General features: G+C 58.3%; 1 protein-coding gene across 3 annotated transcripts in view; it reads right to left on the bottom strand.

Annotated features, from left to right (window-relative positions):
- SH3BP4 (SH3 domain binding protein 4) overlaps nt 1-19,398 on the bottom strand; it is an 83,778-nt gene that overhangs the window by 2,994 nt on the left and 61,386 nt on the right. For all 3 annotated transcript variants that reach the window (XM_038574266.1, XM_038574264.1, XM_038574265.1), the window contains 3 exons: nt 11,445-11,690; nt 4,765-7,121; nt 216-404 (listed from right to left, as the gene is read on the bottom strand). In XM_038574266.1, the coding sequence (XP_038430194.1) occupies nt 216-404; nt 4,765-7,121; nt 11,445-11,562 (2,664 nt within the window). In that variant the 5' untranslated portion in view covers nt 11,563-11,690. The remainder of the gene's footprint in view (nt 1-215; nt 405-4,764; nt 7,122-11,444; nt 11,691-19,398) is intronic.

The following is a 19,398-nucleotide window of genomic DNA, read 5'->3' as shown; positions in this document are numbered from 1 at the left end:
GGACAATCAGGGGTGGGCGGTTCTGCGGACACCTCATGCCCAGCGGCCTTGTCAGCGGCAGGGCCGGACTCCCAGCCAGTGGCCTTGAGGAGGAGGAGCCGCGCCCCACCCGGGGGAGCCCACCACGTGCTGGATGCACACTTTCTCAACCTCACCCCCGTCGACACGCTGGAAAGCAGACACAGTCGTGACTGAATTCCACAGCCCAGGCTCACCTCACTGTCCACGACCCCGTTCCTGTCCCGGTGCGGAGACTCGTAGGCGTCCATCTGCTGCTTGGACACCTTGGCGAGCTTCTCGGCCAGCTCCCGCCAGCGCTGCGCCACCTCCACCGCCGTGGTCAGGAGCACAAAGTCCTGGATGAGTCTGACCACCAGGCCCTGGCAGTCCATCTTCAGTAAGGCCTGGGGAGGAAGGAGCAGAGCACGAGGCAGGTCAGAGGGCAGGCTCTGCTTTCAGAGGCCACACACGCTTTACCTCCAAAGTTCAGAGGCCTAGAAATGTGCCCCTTGGGCCCCAGCATGGCCGAGGCCCACAGGATGGAGGGAGAGCAATGATTTTTGCAGGGTGGACTGGGTTCGACTGCGCTCTCTCCCCAAATTCACGTCCACCTGCAAAGTCAGAACGACTGTATTTGGAAATAGGGTGTTTGCAGGTGTCCTTAGTTAAAGCCACCTGTCCTGGTGGGTTAGGGCAGCACCTCATCCCGTGCCTGGTGGTCTTTATAAGGAGGGAGACAGAGACAGAGGGAAGAAGTCCACACAAGGACAGGGGCAGAGGTGGAGGTGAGGAGGCCCCAAGACAAGTAGCGTCAGGGACTGTCGGAGGAACCAGGAGCCAGAGGCAAGGCCTGGCCCAGACCGTGCCTTCCAGAGGAGGAAGCAGGCCCGCGAACACGCCTCTGCTGTGCTGGGCCACCCAGTCCGGGGCGCGTCGCCTCGGCAGCCTGGGGATGCTGACTGATGGGGCGAGGGTGGACGCTACCCTCTGCCCTGTCCTGACTCCCGTGGGAGCAGCTGGAGACGGTGATGCTTCACGGAGACGGGCCACACGCCCAGGGCTCAGAGGACCGGACCAGGAGTGCCACGGGCTAGAGGGCTCAGACCTGGGCCTGGGGTGCACACCGACCCCTGGGCTCTCAGGTTTGGGGGGGCAAAGGGAAGCCCCTGTGGAGGATGAGAACGGACAGGCCCAAGGCTGAGCCCGGGAGCACCATCTGAACAGTTTCTGGAATCGGTAGGACTCCTCCTTTGCCAAGCTCAGAGAACTTTCTAGTGTGTCTTCAGCACAGGAGTCACCCACCAACTGCGGAGACTCAGAAGGGAAAAGAATGCCCACCACCCTTCGAAGGAAGGAGGCAAGGGGACCGAGCCTGGCCCATGTCCCCGCCGGGCCTGTACCCGCAGGCGGCCACCTTGGGACCTGCTCCCCCCTCTAGGAAGGGGCCGGACCAGGCAGGCTTCCAACACCGGGCTCAACGCTCCAACGTGTCCCGTGTGACCTCGCGCTGGGGGCTTGAGGACACAGAAATCAAATCAGCCTGTGCAAACCAGCAGCCCACGGGTCTGCTTGCCGTGAGATGCAAAAGGCTTGTCACCCAAGTCCTGCGATGGTCGCCGGCCGCACGTGGGCCTCACACCGTGCCCAGGCCTCTGCCGCCCAGCGCAGATGCAGACGATACCCCAACAGCAGGAAAAGTGGGCCCCAGAGGCAGCCCGGAGACGGTTCCTCAGGCCCTCAGATCGGGGGCATAAGCCCGGAGAGGCCAGAAGCAGGAAACGTCACCTGGTGTTCTTTCCGTCCTTCTAGGCTCCATCTGAGCACCTGCTGTTGTCGCGCCAAGACTCCGAAGAGCACAGGCTAAAAGCAACGCCCCCCCGGCCCCCCGCAGCCCCTTCCCGACTGAGCCGAGCACGTAGCCCCCATGAGAACCGAGCCTGCTGTTCTGCGAGGACAGCGGGTGGCCCGGGCTGAGCAGCTGAGGTCTGCTGCGTCGCCTGCTTGAAAGGGCGCCGCTCATTCAGCCCGAGTATCCTCACCTCCGCGTCCCGTTTACACCGGGGGAGCTTGACGGGAGGGAGCAATGGGGGCTCTTCCAGCAATGTGCCGACTGCACAGCTGGACGCCCCAGCGGGGCACTCTCTGCAATTCAGAACAGGGGTGATGACGGGTCACGGTGGTGCTGCCGCGGGCCCGGGGACGGGCAGCCGGAAGGGAGCCGGAGGGTGACCTCGTGGTCCTTCTCTGGTTTGGTCTGTGTGGTCTGAAAGAAGCTACTGCAGGTGGGGAGATACGGGGAGCCGGGCCTGGGCTCGCGCACTGCTCACAAGCCCCAGCAGGCAGGTGCTGAGCTCCCCCATTTTGCAGAGTGACGGAGAGGCTGCGGCACAGGTGGCCCATCCGGGGTCCGCAGCTGCGGTGGGGGGGGGGGGGGCTCTGCAGTTCCGAGGGCACTCACTGCCCGGCGTCAGGAACGGACTCAAATAAAACAGGGATCTGGGTTAGGCTGACGCGTCAGCTATTTACGTTATTTCATAAAACGTCTGTTCTTGCTTGAATTTTGATGCGCTCCGGTGAAACTGTTTAAGGAATAAATACGTAATAGATCTATGTTTCAGAAGACAGAACACAGGGGGACGTCGGGATAAATCGGTAGAATTCCGGATTTAAGTTCTGTGTAGTGGTGCTCCCCCCGCCACCTGCCGTCCCGGGGAGGCACGTGGTCGCCACAGGGTGGGGACGGTCGGTCCCTCCGTGTCCCCGCTCAGCACTGGCCCGCGGCTTCCCAGCGCACACAGGCCAACGTGCGTCCGTGTGCTCAGCACTGGCCCGGCTCCGGGGGCAGCCTCGTTTTCTAGGCAACAGAACGTCCCAGAATCACGCTTCTGACTTGGGTTGCCCCGGCAGGAGCGACGAGGGCGGCTCTGTCCCCAGGAGCACCGGGCAAGGGCCAGGGATCGCGGGGCGCGCGCGGCGCGGGGTGAACGCAGGGATGGAGGCGCGCGGTTCCCTGCTAACTTCAGGTCTGCTGAAGGGACCGCCACCAAAGGGCAGTTTACGCGCTTTTTTTTTTTTTTTTTTAAAGGACGTAGCCTGGGTGCCACCGGGTCCTGGCAGTAGAAAGCTTCCTAGCAGGAGGCTCTGGCTCTGGCTCCTTTCCCCGTAGCTTCCTCGGTAACTTCCCCGTGCGTGTGCAAGCGCGCGCACACACACACACACACACACACACAAGGGTAATCCTAAAAAATCCCGTTTGAGACGATGCTGATTCCAGCAGCGAGCTCGCTCGCCCAGTGGACCGGAGTTGGAGCCAGGTGACCAAACCTGCTCTCGACCAAGGGCCAGGCAGGGAAGAGGTCTTGGCTCTGCGGGCCACGCGGTCTCTGCACCCCCCCCCCCCCCCCAGTCCACCGGTGTGGACTGAAGGCAGCGTAGATGGTGTTTGAACCCACGGGCACGGCTCGGTCCGGCCCAACGTCACTGCCAAAAGCAGGCGGCCCAGGAGCCAGTCTGCCAAGCCCTGTTGCAGGAGATGTTCTCGTGAAAAGCCGGGGAGGTACAATTCCAGTTTTGCTGTGAATCCCACCTGTGCTTCTATTCCCAAGGTGTGCAGACGTCCCGAGGGCCGCCCCCCACATGGGCGAGGGCAGCAGAGCCTCCCGCTCCGGGGCCACCCGGCAGGAACCCCAGGAGCCACCTCAACGGCAACTAATGCCCCTCTCTGCGGGGTGCGGAGGCTTTTCTCCCGACCCTGAGAATCCCTCCACACCACCCTCTCCAGCCCCCACATCCCCTCCCCGAATCTCCCAGTTCGCCCCTCTTTCTATCACCTTCCAAGGCTCCAGGGGTTTATTCCCCTCCTGCTTCACTCCCGAAAACAGCCGCCCTTCCCCTGATTCGTATCCTAGAGTAACTCTTTCTCAGAGAACCTTCTCCAAAGAGCCCGGCCCCGGACCCCAACGACCCTGGCCACAGCCGCCACCGGTGACCCCTGGTCGTCAAGCCCGGTGGCGTCACCCTGGCGGCTCCAGCACCAGCGCCAGCTCTGAGCCCTGGCCCCAGACGCGAGGCGGGACGCCAAGAGGACGTTATGGGGCTTCTCGGAGCCAACCGGCCAGGACAGGCCAGCGGAGGCAGGTGGGCAGCTGAGAGGGTGGAGAGCCCGGGTCGCGGGAGGCCGTGCGGGGGCCACCAATGCTTTCCCCGTTGGCTAGAGGCCCGGGTGTGCCCTGTAGTGTGACACCGACGTCCCCCGTTCCACCTCTCACGATCGCGATTCCCAGTCATGCCGGAGAAACAGAGGCCGCCCTCAATCCCTAATCACATGTGCAAAAAAAGGAGGCAGAGGAGAAACGAGGGAGTCTCAGGGAGAGAAAAACGCTCATCAAAATAAAGCTAGACTTTGGGCCAGCAGCTCTGAACACTTCAGAGTCGCAGATCCTGTCGGGAATCTGATGGACCAGGGATCTTCTCCCAAGAGATCAAAACAGAGGCAGCTGGAGCATGAGTGTCGCTGTGCCCAGGGATCCACCGGAGACCCCCCAGGAGCTTGCAAATCCAGCCAGAAGCCACCTGAACGGTGGGCGCCCTCCATGCTGCATCCTGACCTGCCTCGGGGTCCCCCCAGGGGCCCCCCACAAACGCCCACCTCCAGGCGCAAGTGCACACCGAAACCCTGCCTGAGTATTTCGGGGAGCGAGGACGCGCCCAGACGCCGGCCCAGTGACTCGCCAGCCGGGCCCCGGAACCCTGGGGAGCACTTACCATCATGAGCTCCTTCTGGAAGGACTTTCGGTCTTTGTTCTCCGTGTTGTTGCAATCCTCCTTCAGCTTTTCCAGAACGGACGCCACCCGCTCGGGCTCACTGTCCAGCTCCGCCCGGCAGAAGAAGGTGAGCGGCAGGTTCCCGTAGCCCAGGGCGTCGGCGAAGGAGCGCCAGCTGCTAATGTTCTCCATGAGCAGAGTCCTGACGGAGGCGTAGATGTAGGTGAGGAACTTACACGGTCGCAGGATCTGCTCGAGCAGCACCGAGGTGCTCAGCTCGGGCCCCGCGAGGAGGCTGGGCCTGGCCTTGCCCACCACCAGCACGTTCTTGGCGTGCACGAGGCCGACCCTGCCCTGGTGGTAGCCGATGTACCACTCCTTGGTCCACAGCTGCCCCTTCAGGCGGATCTTCTCCTCGCTGAGCAGAGCGATGGCATCGCCCTTCTTGTACTCCAGCAGGTAGTGGTTCTTGCTCTGCCGCACCACGGTCTTGAGCAGTTTGCCAAACTTGAGGCTGGACACGGGGCGGTCCTGAAAAGTCGGGTACTTGGTGGTGGCAGCAAACGGGGACAAGATGATCTTCCCGACCTCGTTCTTCTTGAGGAACCGTCTCTGCCCGGAAGGCTTGATGGCACTTTTAGGGGGTGGCTGGGGAGTCTGGACGCAAAACTGGGTCAGGATGGCCTCCTGGTCGCCTTTCACCTGAACCCTCAGGGTGAAGTCGGACAGCTCGCCGGGGTTCTGACAGGCGATGGGGAAGATGAGGCGGCTCACTTTGCCCAGCTTCATCTGGAACCCCCTCACCACCTTGGCCTGCTCGCTGGCTTTGACCTCGTAATTGGTCATGTTGGAGAACATGCAGACGTGGAGATCCTGGGGCCTGGACAAGACGAACTGGTGCTTACCCCAGAGCTGCAGGGCCACGGGGGCAGGGCTGGGCGCCTGGCGGGTGACCTCGCTGACCAGGAGCGTCTTTGGGGCACAATCATGCCCAAAGATGGTCACCACTGTCTTGAAGGAGGGGTGGATGTGTTTGGGGCCATAGAGCCCCACCGTGATCTTTTTATTGATGAAGTCCCACACCGTGGAAGGGTAGAGAATGTTCGGGCCGTGGGCAACGATGGCCAGGTACATGCAGGGCTCCAGGTTGTCTAGCTGCACCTGGACCGTGTCCCCGTAGCTGTAGGTCAGTGGGATGGGGACATAGGGCCCTTCCTTCAAGTCGCTCCTCAGGCACTGGAGACCCACCGTGCTTTTGCTAAAAATGTCGTTTTTCACCTCGGCCGAAACTTTCATCTCCAAGATGATGTAGGTCTTCACCTCCAGGGTGCTCAGCTTCACCTCCAGCACCGGGCTGACGCTGCTACACCTGTCACTGTTGAGCTCCAGCGGGGGGTCCAGCAGGGCTTTCATGGAGATTTGCTGCGTCTCGCCGGGGGCCACGTGGCCCTCGGGCACGTGGATGCTGATGTTGGTGTCGGGCAGCTGCACGGCGCCCCCAGAACTGTCCAGCTTGCACGCGATGCTCGTCTCCACCGCCTGGGTCTGGCCCCAGCCGGGGCTCTGGCCCAGCAAGTCCAGATCGTGGCACGAGCGCGCCAGCTTCCGGTGGCTCAGCCAGGCGGCGCGGAAGTCCTCCCGGCTCTGGAACTGCTCCGGGGCCGGCGACTTGAGGCCCGTGAAGAACCCCGATGAGTCGGGGGCGTCGGACTTGGCCTGGAGCACGGACAGCTCGGACAGACTGTAGGAGCGCTTGCTCCTGAAGAACGGGTTGTCCCGCTTGCCCGGCGCCTCCGCCTGGAGCCGGTTGGTGGCCTGCAGCTCGTCAAAGATGTTGCCCGTGCTGTTCGTGGTCGCGGAGCTGGATTCCGTGAACGACGACGTGCCCGTGTCAAAGAGGAGCAGGTCCACGGTACTTTTGGGCATCAGCTCATCCACGCTGGGCATCGCCGTCACGTTCCCATTCAGAAACGGGTTCGTCTGGGCCCCGTTCCAGAAAGGGTTGTTACTGTAGGTTTTGCTCGGTCCCTTGTCATCCATCCCCACCCCGAGCAGGTCCAGCTCCTTGGCCACCTCATCCGGGCTGTCGGGAAGGTTGTCAATCACCCCGCTGTCGCTCAGAGTGGAGTTCCGGTAGTTCAGGGGCTGCACGTAGGACGAGGGGATGTAGCCCATCTCCGTGGTGTTGTGCGCGTACCACCACTCCCCGCCCGACGTGTCCAGGACGTACAGGTGGTCCCCCTTGGAGAACTTCAGGGTGGTGAAGTTGGTTGGGCAGTAGTCCTTGATTGCGATCACTTCCTTTGCATTTCCAAAGGGCGTGGGATTGTCTACTAGCAAGGCACTGGGAGAAGGCACTGCACAAAACACAAAGAAACGGGTGGTGAGCGCGAGGCAGTTAGCAGAAGCCAGCCAAGGCCAACGCCGGCGTGGACTCTAGCTCGCTCGGCGCCGCGGGGGCAGCTGGCCCGACCCTGTCTCCCCGGGATCACTAAACTGCCGTCCCACTTTTAAAATGTCTTTTAATCTTTAAAGATTTGATTTTTAAGTAATCGCTACACCCAACGTGGGGCTCGAACTCACAACCCTGAGATCGAGTCTCACGCTCCGCAGACCGAGCCCGCCGGGTGCCCCAGATACCATCTCATTCTGACCCGGGTTCTCTCACGTGCCTAGCTTACCGGAGCGGCCCCTGGGTAGGGAGAGAAGCTGGAGGTGGGCGGATTTAGAAACAGCAACGTCCTGAGCAGAGTGACCCACTGCCTGCAGCCGGGGACGGGGAAACGAGAGCCTCAAAGCAGCTCCCCGTGTTGGTGAGCCGGTGCCATGCTCTGGCCTTCAACACAGAACACGAGGACGGGGTGGGGAGGGTTCCCTAGACAAGCCGAACCCGTTCTTCATCAAAATCAGACTTTTGAGGCCAATCTCTTCCAGCCTCCTCTAAAGGCTCACTCAGGACGACCCAGGAGCGCCCTCTCCCGCGTACCTCGAAGAGCAGAGGCTTATGTCTGGTGTCGTTCACGTTGTTTCCGAGCAAATGTTGAAGTCTGAGAAACCCCAACACTTTAAACAGGGACTCAAACTAATGTATGGTCCGTGGCGTTGAACTACGTACGTTGCCGGCGTAGACAGTACACGGAGCGGCGAATTAAGGGGTGTGTGTGTGTGTGTTTTGAAAAGTAACGGGTAATTAAATACCTAAGTGTTTTCTCTCCCTCCCATACACGACAACGTACATCCAGGGGACGAAGAAAGTTCCTTCGGAAAGGACTAAATAAGCCCGGACCCTAACTGCGCCTTGTCTCACGGAGTTTGCGGATCCTCTGGCTTCCTGTAACCAACGCCTGGAAGAAAGGACCGTGTTTTGAGTGGAACTACACCCACATCTTCTCTGCTGTGGGATTAAGGCAATACACATTCTAGCCTATGACACTGGTCCTCCAAACACACCGTCTGCCAGCGTCCTCTTCCTTTGAAGAGAAATAACGAAAACTGAACTGGATTTCCTTTGCAAAGTCTTGGAGAAGAAAGCAGGACGTGTCTATTTTATTTCCACGAACTAGGTTAGAGAGTGATGCTTGGTAGGAAGCTCACCGGGGCGCTGAAGGCCCCACCCTCCATGCGGGGTGTTGGGGGGAGGGAATGTGGCTTGGGGTCACTGGGCCTGGGACCCAATCCGGGCCTTTGGAAGACGTGTGGCTTCCGGAGCCTGAGACTCTTTCCCCAACGGGCTCTGGTGAAGATGAGGTTCTCTGATCATGTCCTTAGCATAATGATGCTTACTCAGCCCAAGGTAATAAGGACTCACAAAGGGTGATGCTAAAGTGGACATCTCCACCCCCCGTCCTCCTGATGTTATTTTCCCCGTGGCACTTATCATTAATCAATATATCACATATATATATAAATGATAGGTTTACTTATTTATTTGTTGGGAGGGGGCTGTGTCACCCCCATTAGGGTGGAAGCTCCCTTAGGGTCTGTTTTGCTCACAGCGGTAATCCGGGAAGACAGCCTGTCACATGGCAGGTGTTCAGCCAATACTCGGAGAATGAATGCTCATCTCCCATGCACACGACAGAGAGGCCATATCTGTGTAATGGGGTCAGGGTGTTTTCCTTGGCTGTACCGTGCTATACAATTACCCCAAAGAGAAATCTCTCAACAGTGAAGGTAGGGGAGTGAATAAAAACAGCCAAGTCACAGGGAATGCCTTTTGAGCGAGGGGTGGGGAGGAGGATGGGTCAGGCTGGGGTCAGGGGACAACAAAAGATCTCTCTCCCTTTGTTTTTGAGCCATGGGCTCCAGAAATATAAGCCCCCTTTTTGTCTCTTTGGCACCTCTAATGAAAATGTCACATAAAAATTAAAACCAAATGAAAGTCAGAGAGCTTGCCAGCTATTAAAATCTTGTTAGAATCCCTCAGAAGTTATATCCCTATTATGTTCCCCAGAACAATCCCCTTAGAGTGATATTTTTAAAATTAAAAACCAAAAGCTATTAAGCGGGCTTTGTAGATAGCCTAAGAAAATGTATCAATGCAAATTATCGCTTTAGTTTCACCAGACTGAGGAATAAAAATGGTTTCACTTAAAATTCCAGGCACTCTCCTCAGCAGAGAAGCGGTAACGTACTGCACCCCGAGCATCAGGCTCCTGCGATGGGAAACGGCGCTGCTCCCTGCCGGGCCGCCCGGGGAAGTGGGCTCTGGTGTGAGCTCCTGCCAGATGGGTCCCTCCATCAGTCACTGTCACAGAGCACCTGGGGACCCCCGGAGGGGCGTCCACCCCCTCAAAGGCAGGAGAATCCTTATCAAATCCCATCTTAATGAATTCTGGGGAGCACTGCCCAAGATTCACAGCTATCCTTGATTTTAATACCAAAAAAATAAATAAAAATAAAAAAAATAAAAAAATCCCTGCATGTCAGGGAGTTCAGTGCACTGAATAATCTAATTTTTACCCCTTTGCCTCAGTTCTGGTTAATCAAGGGGCAGAGAACTTTGCAGCAGATGTTTTGGCTGGAATAAATCACCACCTTGACGCCCGGCTGCAGTGCTGCCTGGGGAAGTGGGTCCAGGGTCTCCGTGGGCATCGAGGCCTCTCGGCTCACCAGCCCCAGCTCGCATCCCGGATTGTCCCGTTTGTCTTCCCCCCACAACTAGGGTGTTCTGTTAGGACCCTAACACCTCTCGGGTCATCGTGATTATTTAAAAAATTCAGCTCTCTCAATTCAAGAGCCCAGCCCAAATCCCACAAATGATGCTCACGTGTCCCAGCTTTCCCCATAATTAGCTCGCCTATAAAGTAAGAGGACAATGCCCACGACTGAACAGTGAGAAATGAATGGTCCCACCATTTACAGCAATACCTGGTAACGCCGCCTCTCTTATTAATAAAATTTCACAACTTCCTTCTCCGATCTGTTCGTGTGAAGAACATTTAGAGCGATGCTCAGGGCTCCGAGCATACAGCACAGACGGGAAGGGAGAGGTTGAGGATAAAGTGAAGGGAGAAGAGATTAGGAAGAGAGAGAAACGTGGTACGTGTGGTTTTTAGGACATCGGGGAAGAGGGTCACATCATCACCTGGGAGACTGCGGTTTGGTTCAAGAACTATTTATTTAGCACTGACATTGTGCCGGGGATAAAAACATAAAGGTCAAGATCAGCTCCCACTGCTCAGTGTACCCGGGATGGCCCAGCGGGGAACCGTGACCCCTTGGGGTAAATGTCGTAGGGAAGGCGCCTAATGACGACGATGCTGTATCGCGTGGCACCAGGAAGCACCTACCACGGTCAGAGTAGACTTCTAAGAAGAAAATGACCCACTAGTACCCATTCTCACTGACTCCGAGGCTCAGGGCGATTAACCCCAGGTTCACCTCTAAAGCAGGGGCCAGCAAACAACGGCCCCTTTATTGTTGTTTTAATAAAGCTTTATTGGAACACAGCCATGCCCGTCGCTTACTGTCTTCTCCCTCCTCGAGCTGCAACAGCACATAATAGCTGTGATGGGACCCTTAGGGCCTGCAAGGGTTAAAATATTTCCTGTGTGACCCCTTACAGGAGAAGCTTGCTGACCCTGACCCCAGACCACCTTTTCCTCTCTAGCAGTTCTCACTATTTCCTCGGCTGACCACTCTCTCTCCTCGCCCCCCAGCACCCTACCTCAATGTCACCAAAACTCTCAAAAAGAGGAAACATAAACACATCCTGTATGAAAAAGTTGCATTACCAAGGGGAACATTCAAAACCTCCCAATACACCAAATCCCCTCTCCCCAAAACCCCCAAAACAAGTGGTTATTGCTTTAGGATTGGATTCACCTTTGACGAAGTTTAGAGAGCTAAACTTGAATTATCTGGATGGGAACTTGGCAGCCTTTAAGGCGGAGGAGTCCTTGGGTCTCAGAGCACTTGCAAATCTGTGCCTCCTGCGCCCAGCCATGGTTGTGTCCCCATGAGCTCACCCTTCTTCTTTTTTTTTTTTCCTAAGATTTTATTTATTTATTGGGGGGGGGGAGCACGAGCTGGGGGAGGGGCAGCGGGAGAGGGAGAAGCAGGCTCCCCGCTGAGCAGGGAGCCCGATGCAAGGCTCGATCCCAGGACCCTGAGATCACCGCCTGAGCTGAAGGCAGACGCTGAACCAGCTGAGCCACCCAGGCGCCCCGTGAGCTCACCTTTGACATCATTAAAGCTCGCTTCTGAAAACCCCTCGCTCAGGTCAATCAGGGTCCCCTCGGACTTGCACCGAGGGAGGCCGCTGGAGTTGGCAGCTCGGATCCGTTGAGCTGCCATCTCGAAAACGCTCTTCCTGGGAGGACGGCTAAGGTTTCATCTCCTCCTCTGGGTGTCCCAGCGCTGGCTGAAGCTCTTCTCAGGCAACCATGCTGCCCGATGGGGTCGACTCGGCAATGTGCTTCTTCCTGCAGGCGGGGGGAAGAAAACACGAGAATCTCCCTTGAGCAAGTGAAACATGGGCTGAAGAGTGATTTTAGGGGAAGTGGGAATCCTCTTTCTCCCAGAGGCCGCGCCAATAAAGACAGACCCACGTGACCTTTCCTGGCCCAGGAGAACAGAGTAGGGCTCACCCCCTGGAGCCTCTGTGCTCCGACAGCCTATCTCCTCCTGTTCTGCTGCTGCGCAGGGCCTGGTGTCTCCACCCCTTTGTCCTGGGGCACGATGGGGTTTGTGAAATTTGTGAAATTTGTTCTAACACCTGGCCAGCCTGTTCATTACAGTGAACGAGGAGGACCAACAGGATCTGCACAGCCCACGTAGCCAGTTTTGGGGTTCAGGAAAGGAGAAATGAATCTGTCTGCCCAGGCAACGGCTGGTCCCTTACAGGCACGGCCCCAGCTGCGGCTGCGACACCCGGGAGAGCGGCGCTCAGCGCGCGCCCCTTGGAACCCCGCCTCGGTGGGGTGAGAGGGGAGCGCTCCATGCCCATGCTCCCCTGAAATCCTCCCTGGCTCCCCAACAAACGACCATCCTGGATAAAATACACAGGCTGCTTTCTGCCTCTAAGTCATCCCTGCGTCCCGTGCGCAGATGAAGCTGTGATATATGCACCCGGTGTTACCAAGCCGGCGCAAGAAGGTCCCGGGGACAGAGCACAAGAATCATGACGCCAAGGCCTGTTTCTTTCCGGAGGCATTTGGGGGGTTCTGGAGATTGAGACATGACTGGCTGTGGGCAGGAAAAGGAGCAGCCAGGAGCCAGGACTCAAAGCAGTGAGTCCTCCACGCTCTTCGAGGGAAACGGGGAGACACACCCCGGCCGGCAGGGGCAGAGAGCAGCCCGAGGCCAGGCGACCCTCACTCCCCCCCTCATCGCGGCTCATAGAACCCGGGCTCAGGTCCCTCGCGTCTTCCTTCGCTGTGCTCTGCAGAGACAGCTGGAACGTGCTGGCCCAGCTGCGCCGCCTTCACTCCTCAGAGGCACCTCCCAGTGGCAAGGACAGCCCTGTCCTGATCGATGTGTGTGAATCAATAGGATGATTCATGTAAGACGTACGTCGATGTAAGATCGACAACTGTGGACCCCTGCACCTTGGCCACCCCAGCCAGAGCCCGCCAAGCAGCCCCGGTCCTGGCTCCGAGCGACCCACTGGCAATGGCTCCAGGCAGATTTCTTTTTTTTTTTTTTTAAATTTTTATTTATTTATGATAGTCACAGAGAGAGAGAGAGGCAGAGACACAGGCAGAGGGAGAAGCAGGCTCCATGCACCGGGAGCCCGACGTGGGACTCGATCCCGGGTCTCCAGGACCGCGCCCTGGGCCAAAGGCAGGCGCCAAACCGCTGCGCCACCCAGGGATCCCCAGATTTCTTTCCTTCTCTGCCACACACCACCACATCCTCACTGGGATGCTCTTGGAGAGAAGGGGGCGTGGAGCTGGACGCAGAGCCAGGCAAGCCTGTGGCCCAGGGTGGGAGCCTGCGGGCACCAGGATGCAACCCAAGCCCACCTGCCGGACAGCCCGGCTTCAAAAAGGAGCCGTGATATTAAGCTCCGTCGCTGAGATGAGAGAATGAGAAAACCCTTTGGATCTGAAAGACGAGTCCCGGGATCCCTGGGTGGAGCAGCAGTTTAGCGCCTGCCTTTGGCCCAGGGCGCGATCCTGGAGATCCGGGATCGAATCCCACGTCAGGCTCCCGGTGCATGGAGCCTGCTTCTCCCTCTGCCTGTGTCTCTGCCTCTCTCTCTCACTGTGTGCCTATCATAAATAAAAATTTAAAAAAAAAATTGAAAGACGAGTCCCACTTTCTGGAGAGAACCAACACAGAGAAAATGGGACTCGTAGATGGGGAGCGGGGGGCGGGGAGGACAGGCCGCGGGGAGGGGGCCTTTAGGATGGTCCTGAGCCCATAACCTGTGTCTGCAGAGTGGACTTTCAAATTTAATGATGATTCCTTACCCCAGATTCTAGGTCGGACTGTGCCTCCCGGGGAAGCAGCAGACAGACACAGCCAAAGAAATGGGGGGCACAGGGGTGGGGAGGGTGCTGTGAAAACTGGCTGGCACCCCCTGCCCATCCCATGAGAGGCTCCCCACCTAGTGCAGAGCTGCTCCGAGGACTCTGAGCACGAGGCCGAGGACTCCGGGTCGTGCTCAGGCCAAAGGATGCTCTTCCTACCGAATCCACCCCACAGCCCTCCACCCACGTGCACGCCTTGGGCTGGTGTCCCGGTTAAGGACACACGGACCCCAGCACACGTGTGCTTTGGGAAAAGGGGTCCAGGAGTTTCCCGGGAGAAACCATTCTGCCCAAGCTTCAAGAATGACCCAGAACAAAAAAGGAGGGGCAGCACCTGCCATCCCACCTCCTCTTCAATGCATGTTACCTGATTTCCCACTCACAGCAGGAAGAAATGATTTCACGGAGGGTTTAAGAGAAAAGCCGAGATGGGCATCATCATGAGGCATAGCATACTGCCAGAGGTGGCTTCACTCCCACGCTGGTGGGGCCCCGGGGACCCCGAGGCCGGCTCGGGGAGCCCCGTGCTGCAACACGGAGGGGCTGGAGAGCCTGGCTACTGCCTGCCAGAGGGAAAGAGGAGCAGCTGTGCTGGTACTGACTGGGCAGGAGAGGCCGTGGGGGCCGGTGCGGGGAGGGCGCGGGATGCAGGTGCAGGTGGCGATGGGCAAGAGGCCCCTGGGCGAGCCCCAACTCCCTCAACGTCCTGTAGGGTAGGTTGGTGAGGTCGGATGAGGCTGATGTGATCCGGGGATGGGGGAGGAGGGGTGGACAGTGGGAGCCAGTTGTGCACCTGAGACACCTACAGAACACGCCAGGGCTCTCCAACGAGCACCTGCAAGAATCTGGAGGCTGGCAGATAGACCAGCAGATAAACACGCTCAGAGCGATGTGATTCTTGCATTCCCTGCCACGACCAAGAAGGTAGCTTGGGGTGAACCAGGGCCTCAGGGGAGGGCAAGGAGAAGGCATCCTCTGCATCTGGATCACTGTTTAAACGTTGTTTACTGTTGATGGGGACGTAGTTTTTACCCCGAGCCAGGGCAGAGCCAAAAGGCGTGTTAGCAGTTCCACAAAGAGATCTGCAGTCCTTTTAGAAGCACAGATACCCCCCCCCCAGGGGGTGCCGTTCAAGGAGCAGATAAGCCACCAACTGTACGGTTCTGACAGCCTCACGTTATCATCAGCCAGACCGAAGCCGAGCATCAACACCGGGTGGCCGCCGAGCATCAACACGCTCATTCATGCAGCCTCTTCCGCGGGACGGGGGGCGTTTGTCCCTGGTGCTCAATGCCCTGTGTGAAGCCCAGAATGGCAATCTTTCTTCTGGGACAGCGGGGGACGGTCCTCAGACAAGTCCTGACACTCACCACTGCCCCTTGGGGATGCTATTTTACAGCAAAGAGGGCAGACTCTCCTCCTGGAACCTGGAAGCTTCCCTGAGGAGATACCATCAGGAGGACGGCTCACAGAGCAGCTGGGCACCTCCACCCACCCCAGAACCAGGCGCCGAGAGATCTCGGGAGGTTAACTCGCCCGGGAGGCGGCGGCCAACACCACGCTCCGTGCTCGAGCACCCTGCTAGGCGCTTCTTTCCAAAGCCGGAGTGCAGCAGGCCTGATTCCTCCCGTCGCCCCGTCCATGGGGCCCTCTCCTCTCAAAGCTGCCCTTCCAGGTCAGGTCACTGCCCAGCTCCAAACTCGGCAGGGTCGCTCACTGCTTTTTTTTTTTTTTTAGATTTTATTTAGTTATTCATGAGAGACACAGAGAAAGAGGCAGAGACACAGGCAGAGAGAGAAGCAGGCTCCCTGCAGGGAGCCCGACGAGGAACTCGAACCCAGGACCCCAGATCACGGCCAGAGCCGAACCCGACCTCAACCCCTGACCCCACCCCGGGCGCCCCTTGCTCACAGCTTTCAAATCAGTGAGGTTCGATTTCCCTGCCCCGGCCTTCGGAGTCCCCGTGCGACTCGGTTCCCACCTGCCCTTCCAGGCTTGTCACTCACCTCCACACCCACGCGAGTCGGTGACCGCACACGGGCCTGCTGCCTCTCGAGCGTGCCCGGGGCGGCTGGGCGTCTGCACCCTGAACACACGCCCCCCCACCCGCGCCTCCAGGGAAACGGTCCTCTCCCTCCACCCTTCCCGCCCCACCCGCCTCCCCACTGGCCTGCACGCCTCCCGGGTGACTCATGTGCTGGGCCCACATCTGCAGTCCGCGTCCTCGAGCTCCAAATTCGAGTCGCCAGAGCTCGAGGAGCACGGCCCCTTGAATGGGTCCCTGCCGTGTGCGAAAAGCCACGGTGGGGTAAGTGACAGCGACGCTCCGACTTGCTTTACAATGAGTGTGTGAAGGTTCGAGACTGTATCTGGTGGTGCCTGATTCGACAGCTCCCTGTTACTACATTTGCTGCACGTCAGGCTGCCTTCCCTCTGCATTTTCTGCCCTTTACCCTATTTTAATATTTTTAGATTATTTACTACTTTATTTTTACTCTTCTCCTAATTATGTACATGGTTCAAAAACGCCTGCAATCAAAGAGACACTAGGAGAGTAATATCAAGGAACATCTGTCACCTGCCTTCCCAGACATGGATCAGGAATGACGTGCAGGCGTCTCCCTCTGACTAGGGAAGCTCTAAGGAGCCACAGGGTTGCACGCTCGAGCAGCACAAGGAGACGCGGCCCGGTTCTTGCTCAGTTGACAAGTGACCCCCGGACTCCAGACCCAGGTCACCGAGGGGCCCTGCAGGGCTGACAGGCGTCCGTCCTGAACGTCCTGGGTCCAAACCCAGCTCGAGCCCCTGCCAGGCTTCACCAACTCAGTCATGGCTGAATGGCACATGCAACCAGGCAAAAGCACCCCCCGACCCCACCCCACCACACACACCCCGGTCAGGACCTGACCTCCGCCCGACCTCGGCACCCCCACGGTGGCAGGCATCAGCTCCTCCCCGCAAGTCCACCGTACCTGACTCTGCCCTCCGGGAGCCCACCCCTCAGCACTCAGAATGTTTCTACAAGTCCCAACAGTTCAAAACCCTCTGAAAGCTGCTTAGTGCTTAGTGAGCTTACAGTGACCTCAAGGCCCCACACTGTGGGTCCTGCTGGCTCTGTGGACCCTTCTGAAGTGCTTCCTCAGGGCCTTTGCACCTGCTATTCCCACACCTGGGAGGCCCATGCCTACATATTTCCCAGACGCGATGCCCCATCTCTATCCAGGGCCTGCTCAAATGTCACCTAATCGGCAGGGACAAATGTCAAATGTCTCCTCCACTGACATCCCTGATTCCACCCTCTTTCCCTACTTCCCTTATCAACACGACAGATCACGTGCTTTCCTGTCACCAGCCCGATTTCTCCAAGAGAGTGTAAGCTCTGAGAGCCATAGGACTCACTCTGCTTCCGTTCCTCCTCTGCTGTGAGACCTACATGGACCATGAAGGACTGAAGTCTATTTTTAAAATATTTAAATATTTATTTGTTTATTTACATACTTATTTGAGAGAGAGAGAGTGTGCACAAGCGAGTGCACATGAGCAGTGGGGAGGAGAAGCAGGTTCCCCGCTGATCAGGGAGCCCGACGTGGGACTCGATCCCAGGACCCTGAGATCACGACCTGAGCTGAAGGCAGAAGCTTAACAGATTGAACCACCCCCGCACCCTAAGAATTCTATTTTAATAAAGACAAAGGCGGGGGGGGGGGGCACCCGAGTGGCTCAGCGGTTGAGCGTCTGCTTTTGGCTCAGGGCGCGATCCCAGGGTCCTGGGATTGAGTTCCGCATTGGGCTCCTTGCGGGGAGCCTGCTTCTCCCTCTGCCTGTAATCCCACAAATAAATAAATAAAATCTTAAAAAAAAAAAAAAAAGACAAAGGTGGGGCGCCTGGGTGGTGCAGTCAGTTAAGCCTGTGACTCTTGATTTTGGCTCAGGTCATGACCTCAGGGCCGTGGGATCAAGCCTCGCATCGGGGTCCACGCTCATCGTGGAGTCTGGTTGAGATTCTCTCTCTGTCTCTGTCTCTCCCAAGAAATAAAATATTAAAAAAAGTAATAAAGATAAGAGCTTCGGAGGTATTTTAACAGGTATCGCTGCGATACTCTCCTCTAAAGAGCCAAAATCCCCAGTGAATGTCTAGTGCCCCCCAGATGGCCTCATGACTTGATTATACAAAGCAGGATGAATTCCGGAACCCTAGCCTCTGGTGGGAATCTAAGTTACACGTTCCTAACGGCTGATGGGTTCCCCGGGGTGGGGGGGTGGGGGGCTACAAGTCCAGCCGCCCTGCCCTCCACTAGGGTCGTGCGCTGCTGCTCTCCGAAGGGCGGGGGCAGCCCCTGCACGCCCCCCCATCCTCCCCAGGCCACGCCTGCCCGCGGGAAGCCCCCCTCCACCCCTTCTCTAGCAGTCAGGTCTGGGAAGACAGGAAGGGGCATTAAAGCTTGCTTGTGCCTGACTCACAACTAATGAGTTTTTCTTTTCCTTAGTATAAAGGCTGATTCATGCGCGGAGAAGAGCCCGCTCCTAGCTCCTCCCCGGGAACCAGAGGCTGGCCTCCGCACACACAACATCGCTGGACACGCACAGAATTGTTCACGGACTCCGGTGGCCAACTCGGGAGCCGCTACACAGCCCCTGGGCCACCTGGGCCCGCCCGCCCCTCGCCTCGGACTCGGGTGGCTCTGCCGACGTTCCACCCGAGAACGTTTCCAAAGACAAAGGCACCAAGGAAGAAACCAAAGAACCTGAGCGTCTGTGGGGTGCCAGGTTCCCCGGGGGCCCCCGAGCGGGGGGCGGGGGGGAAAGCTGCTGGGTCTGGGCCCCGCGTGCAGGAAGCACGGGGCCCGCAGACCGCTCCGGGCTCCTCCCCGGCGAGGTCTGTCCATGCCTCATTGGAGATGACTCATCTCCGCATTTGATTTTAATTTCTGGAGTAAGAGTGTCGTGTTGATTGCATCAGATTTCCTCCGGGTTCAAAAGCGAGCATGGGTTTCAACCCGCTCTGGGTGATTCCAATCACCAGACTGTCGACAGAAACTCCATCCCGTCTGCTCACCTGGCTCGCTCCCCAAACAGCAGCGAGCTCAGAGAATCAAAATAATTCAAAGACGCCCTCCCCGGCTGGCCTGTCCCCCCGCCTGCACCCCGTAAGCAGCGGCCGGGAGCCCACCGACCCCGGGCCCGGACCCCCGGGGCCAGCCGCAGAGAAACCGGCCACATGCCCGCCAGCCTGCAGGCCCGTGGGGGCTCCCAGCTCTCAGCAATCACACGGAGGACCCCTCAGGGGGAGCCGGCTGCGACCCGGCCAGGCCAGAGGGCGCCTCTGTGTGCTGCCAACGTCTCCAACATCCCTTCCCTCGGAGCCAAACGGCCCTGGAGGCCGATTCCTCAGCCTGCAAACTCCCAGCTCTCTGCATCCTGACCCTTGCCCCGGACCGGTCTGGGCAATACCCCAAAAGGACAGCCAGCACGTGACTGGTGTCCCCTTTCCAGGCCCACCCCCTGTTGGCAGGGACGGCCCTGGCTCCCGTTACGAGGACCAGCCCCAGCCGGGCCCAGAGAAACCCGAACCTTCCCACCACCCACCGTGGCAGGAGGCTTCCTACCTCGGGAGTCTCCTCTCTAGAACCTGCTGGGCGCCCCTGTAGCCCGAGAC

Source organism: Canis lupus, chromosome 25 (assembly GCF_011100685.1).
Source record: "Canis lupus familiaris isolate Mischka breed German Shepherd chromosome 25, alternate assembly UU_Cfam_GSD_1.0, whole genome shotgun sequence".
Taxonomy (NCBI): Eukaryota; Metazoa; Chordata; class Mammalia; order Carnivora; family Canidae; genus Canis; species Canis lupus.
Note: the sequence above shows the minus strand (reverse complement) of the source record. Positions and strands in the feature narration are given on the sequence as shown.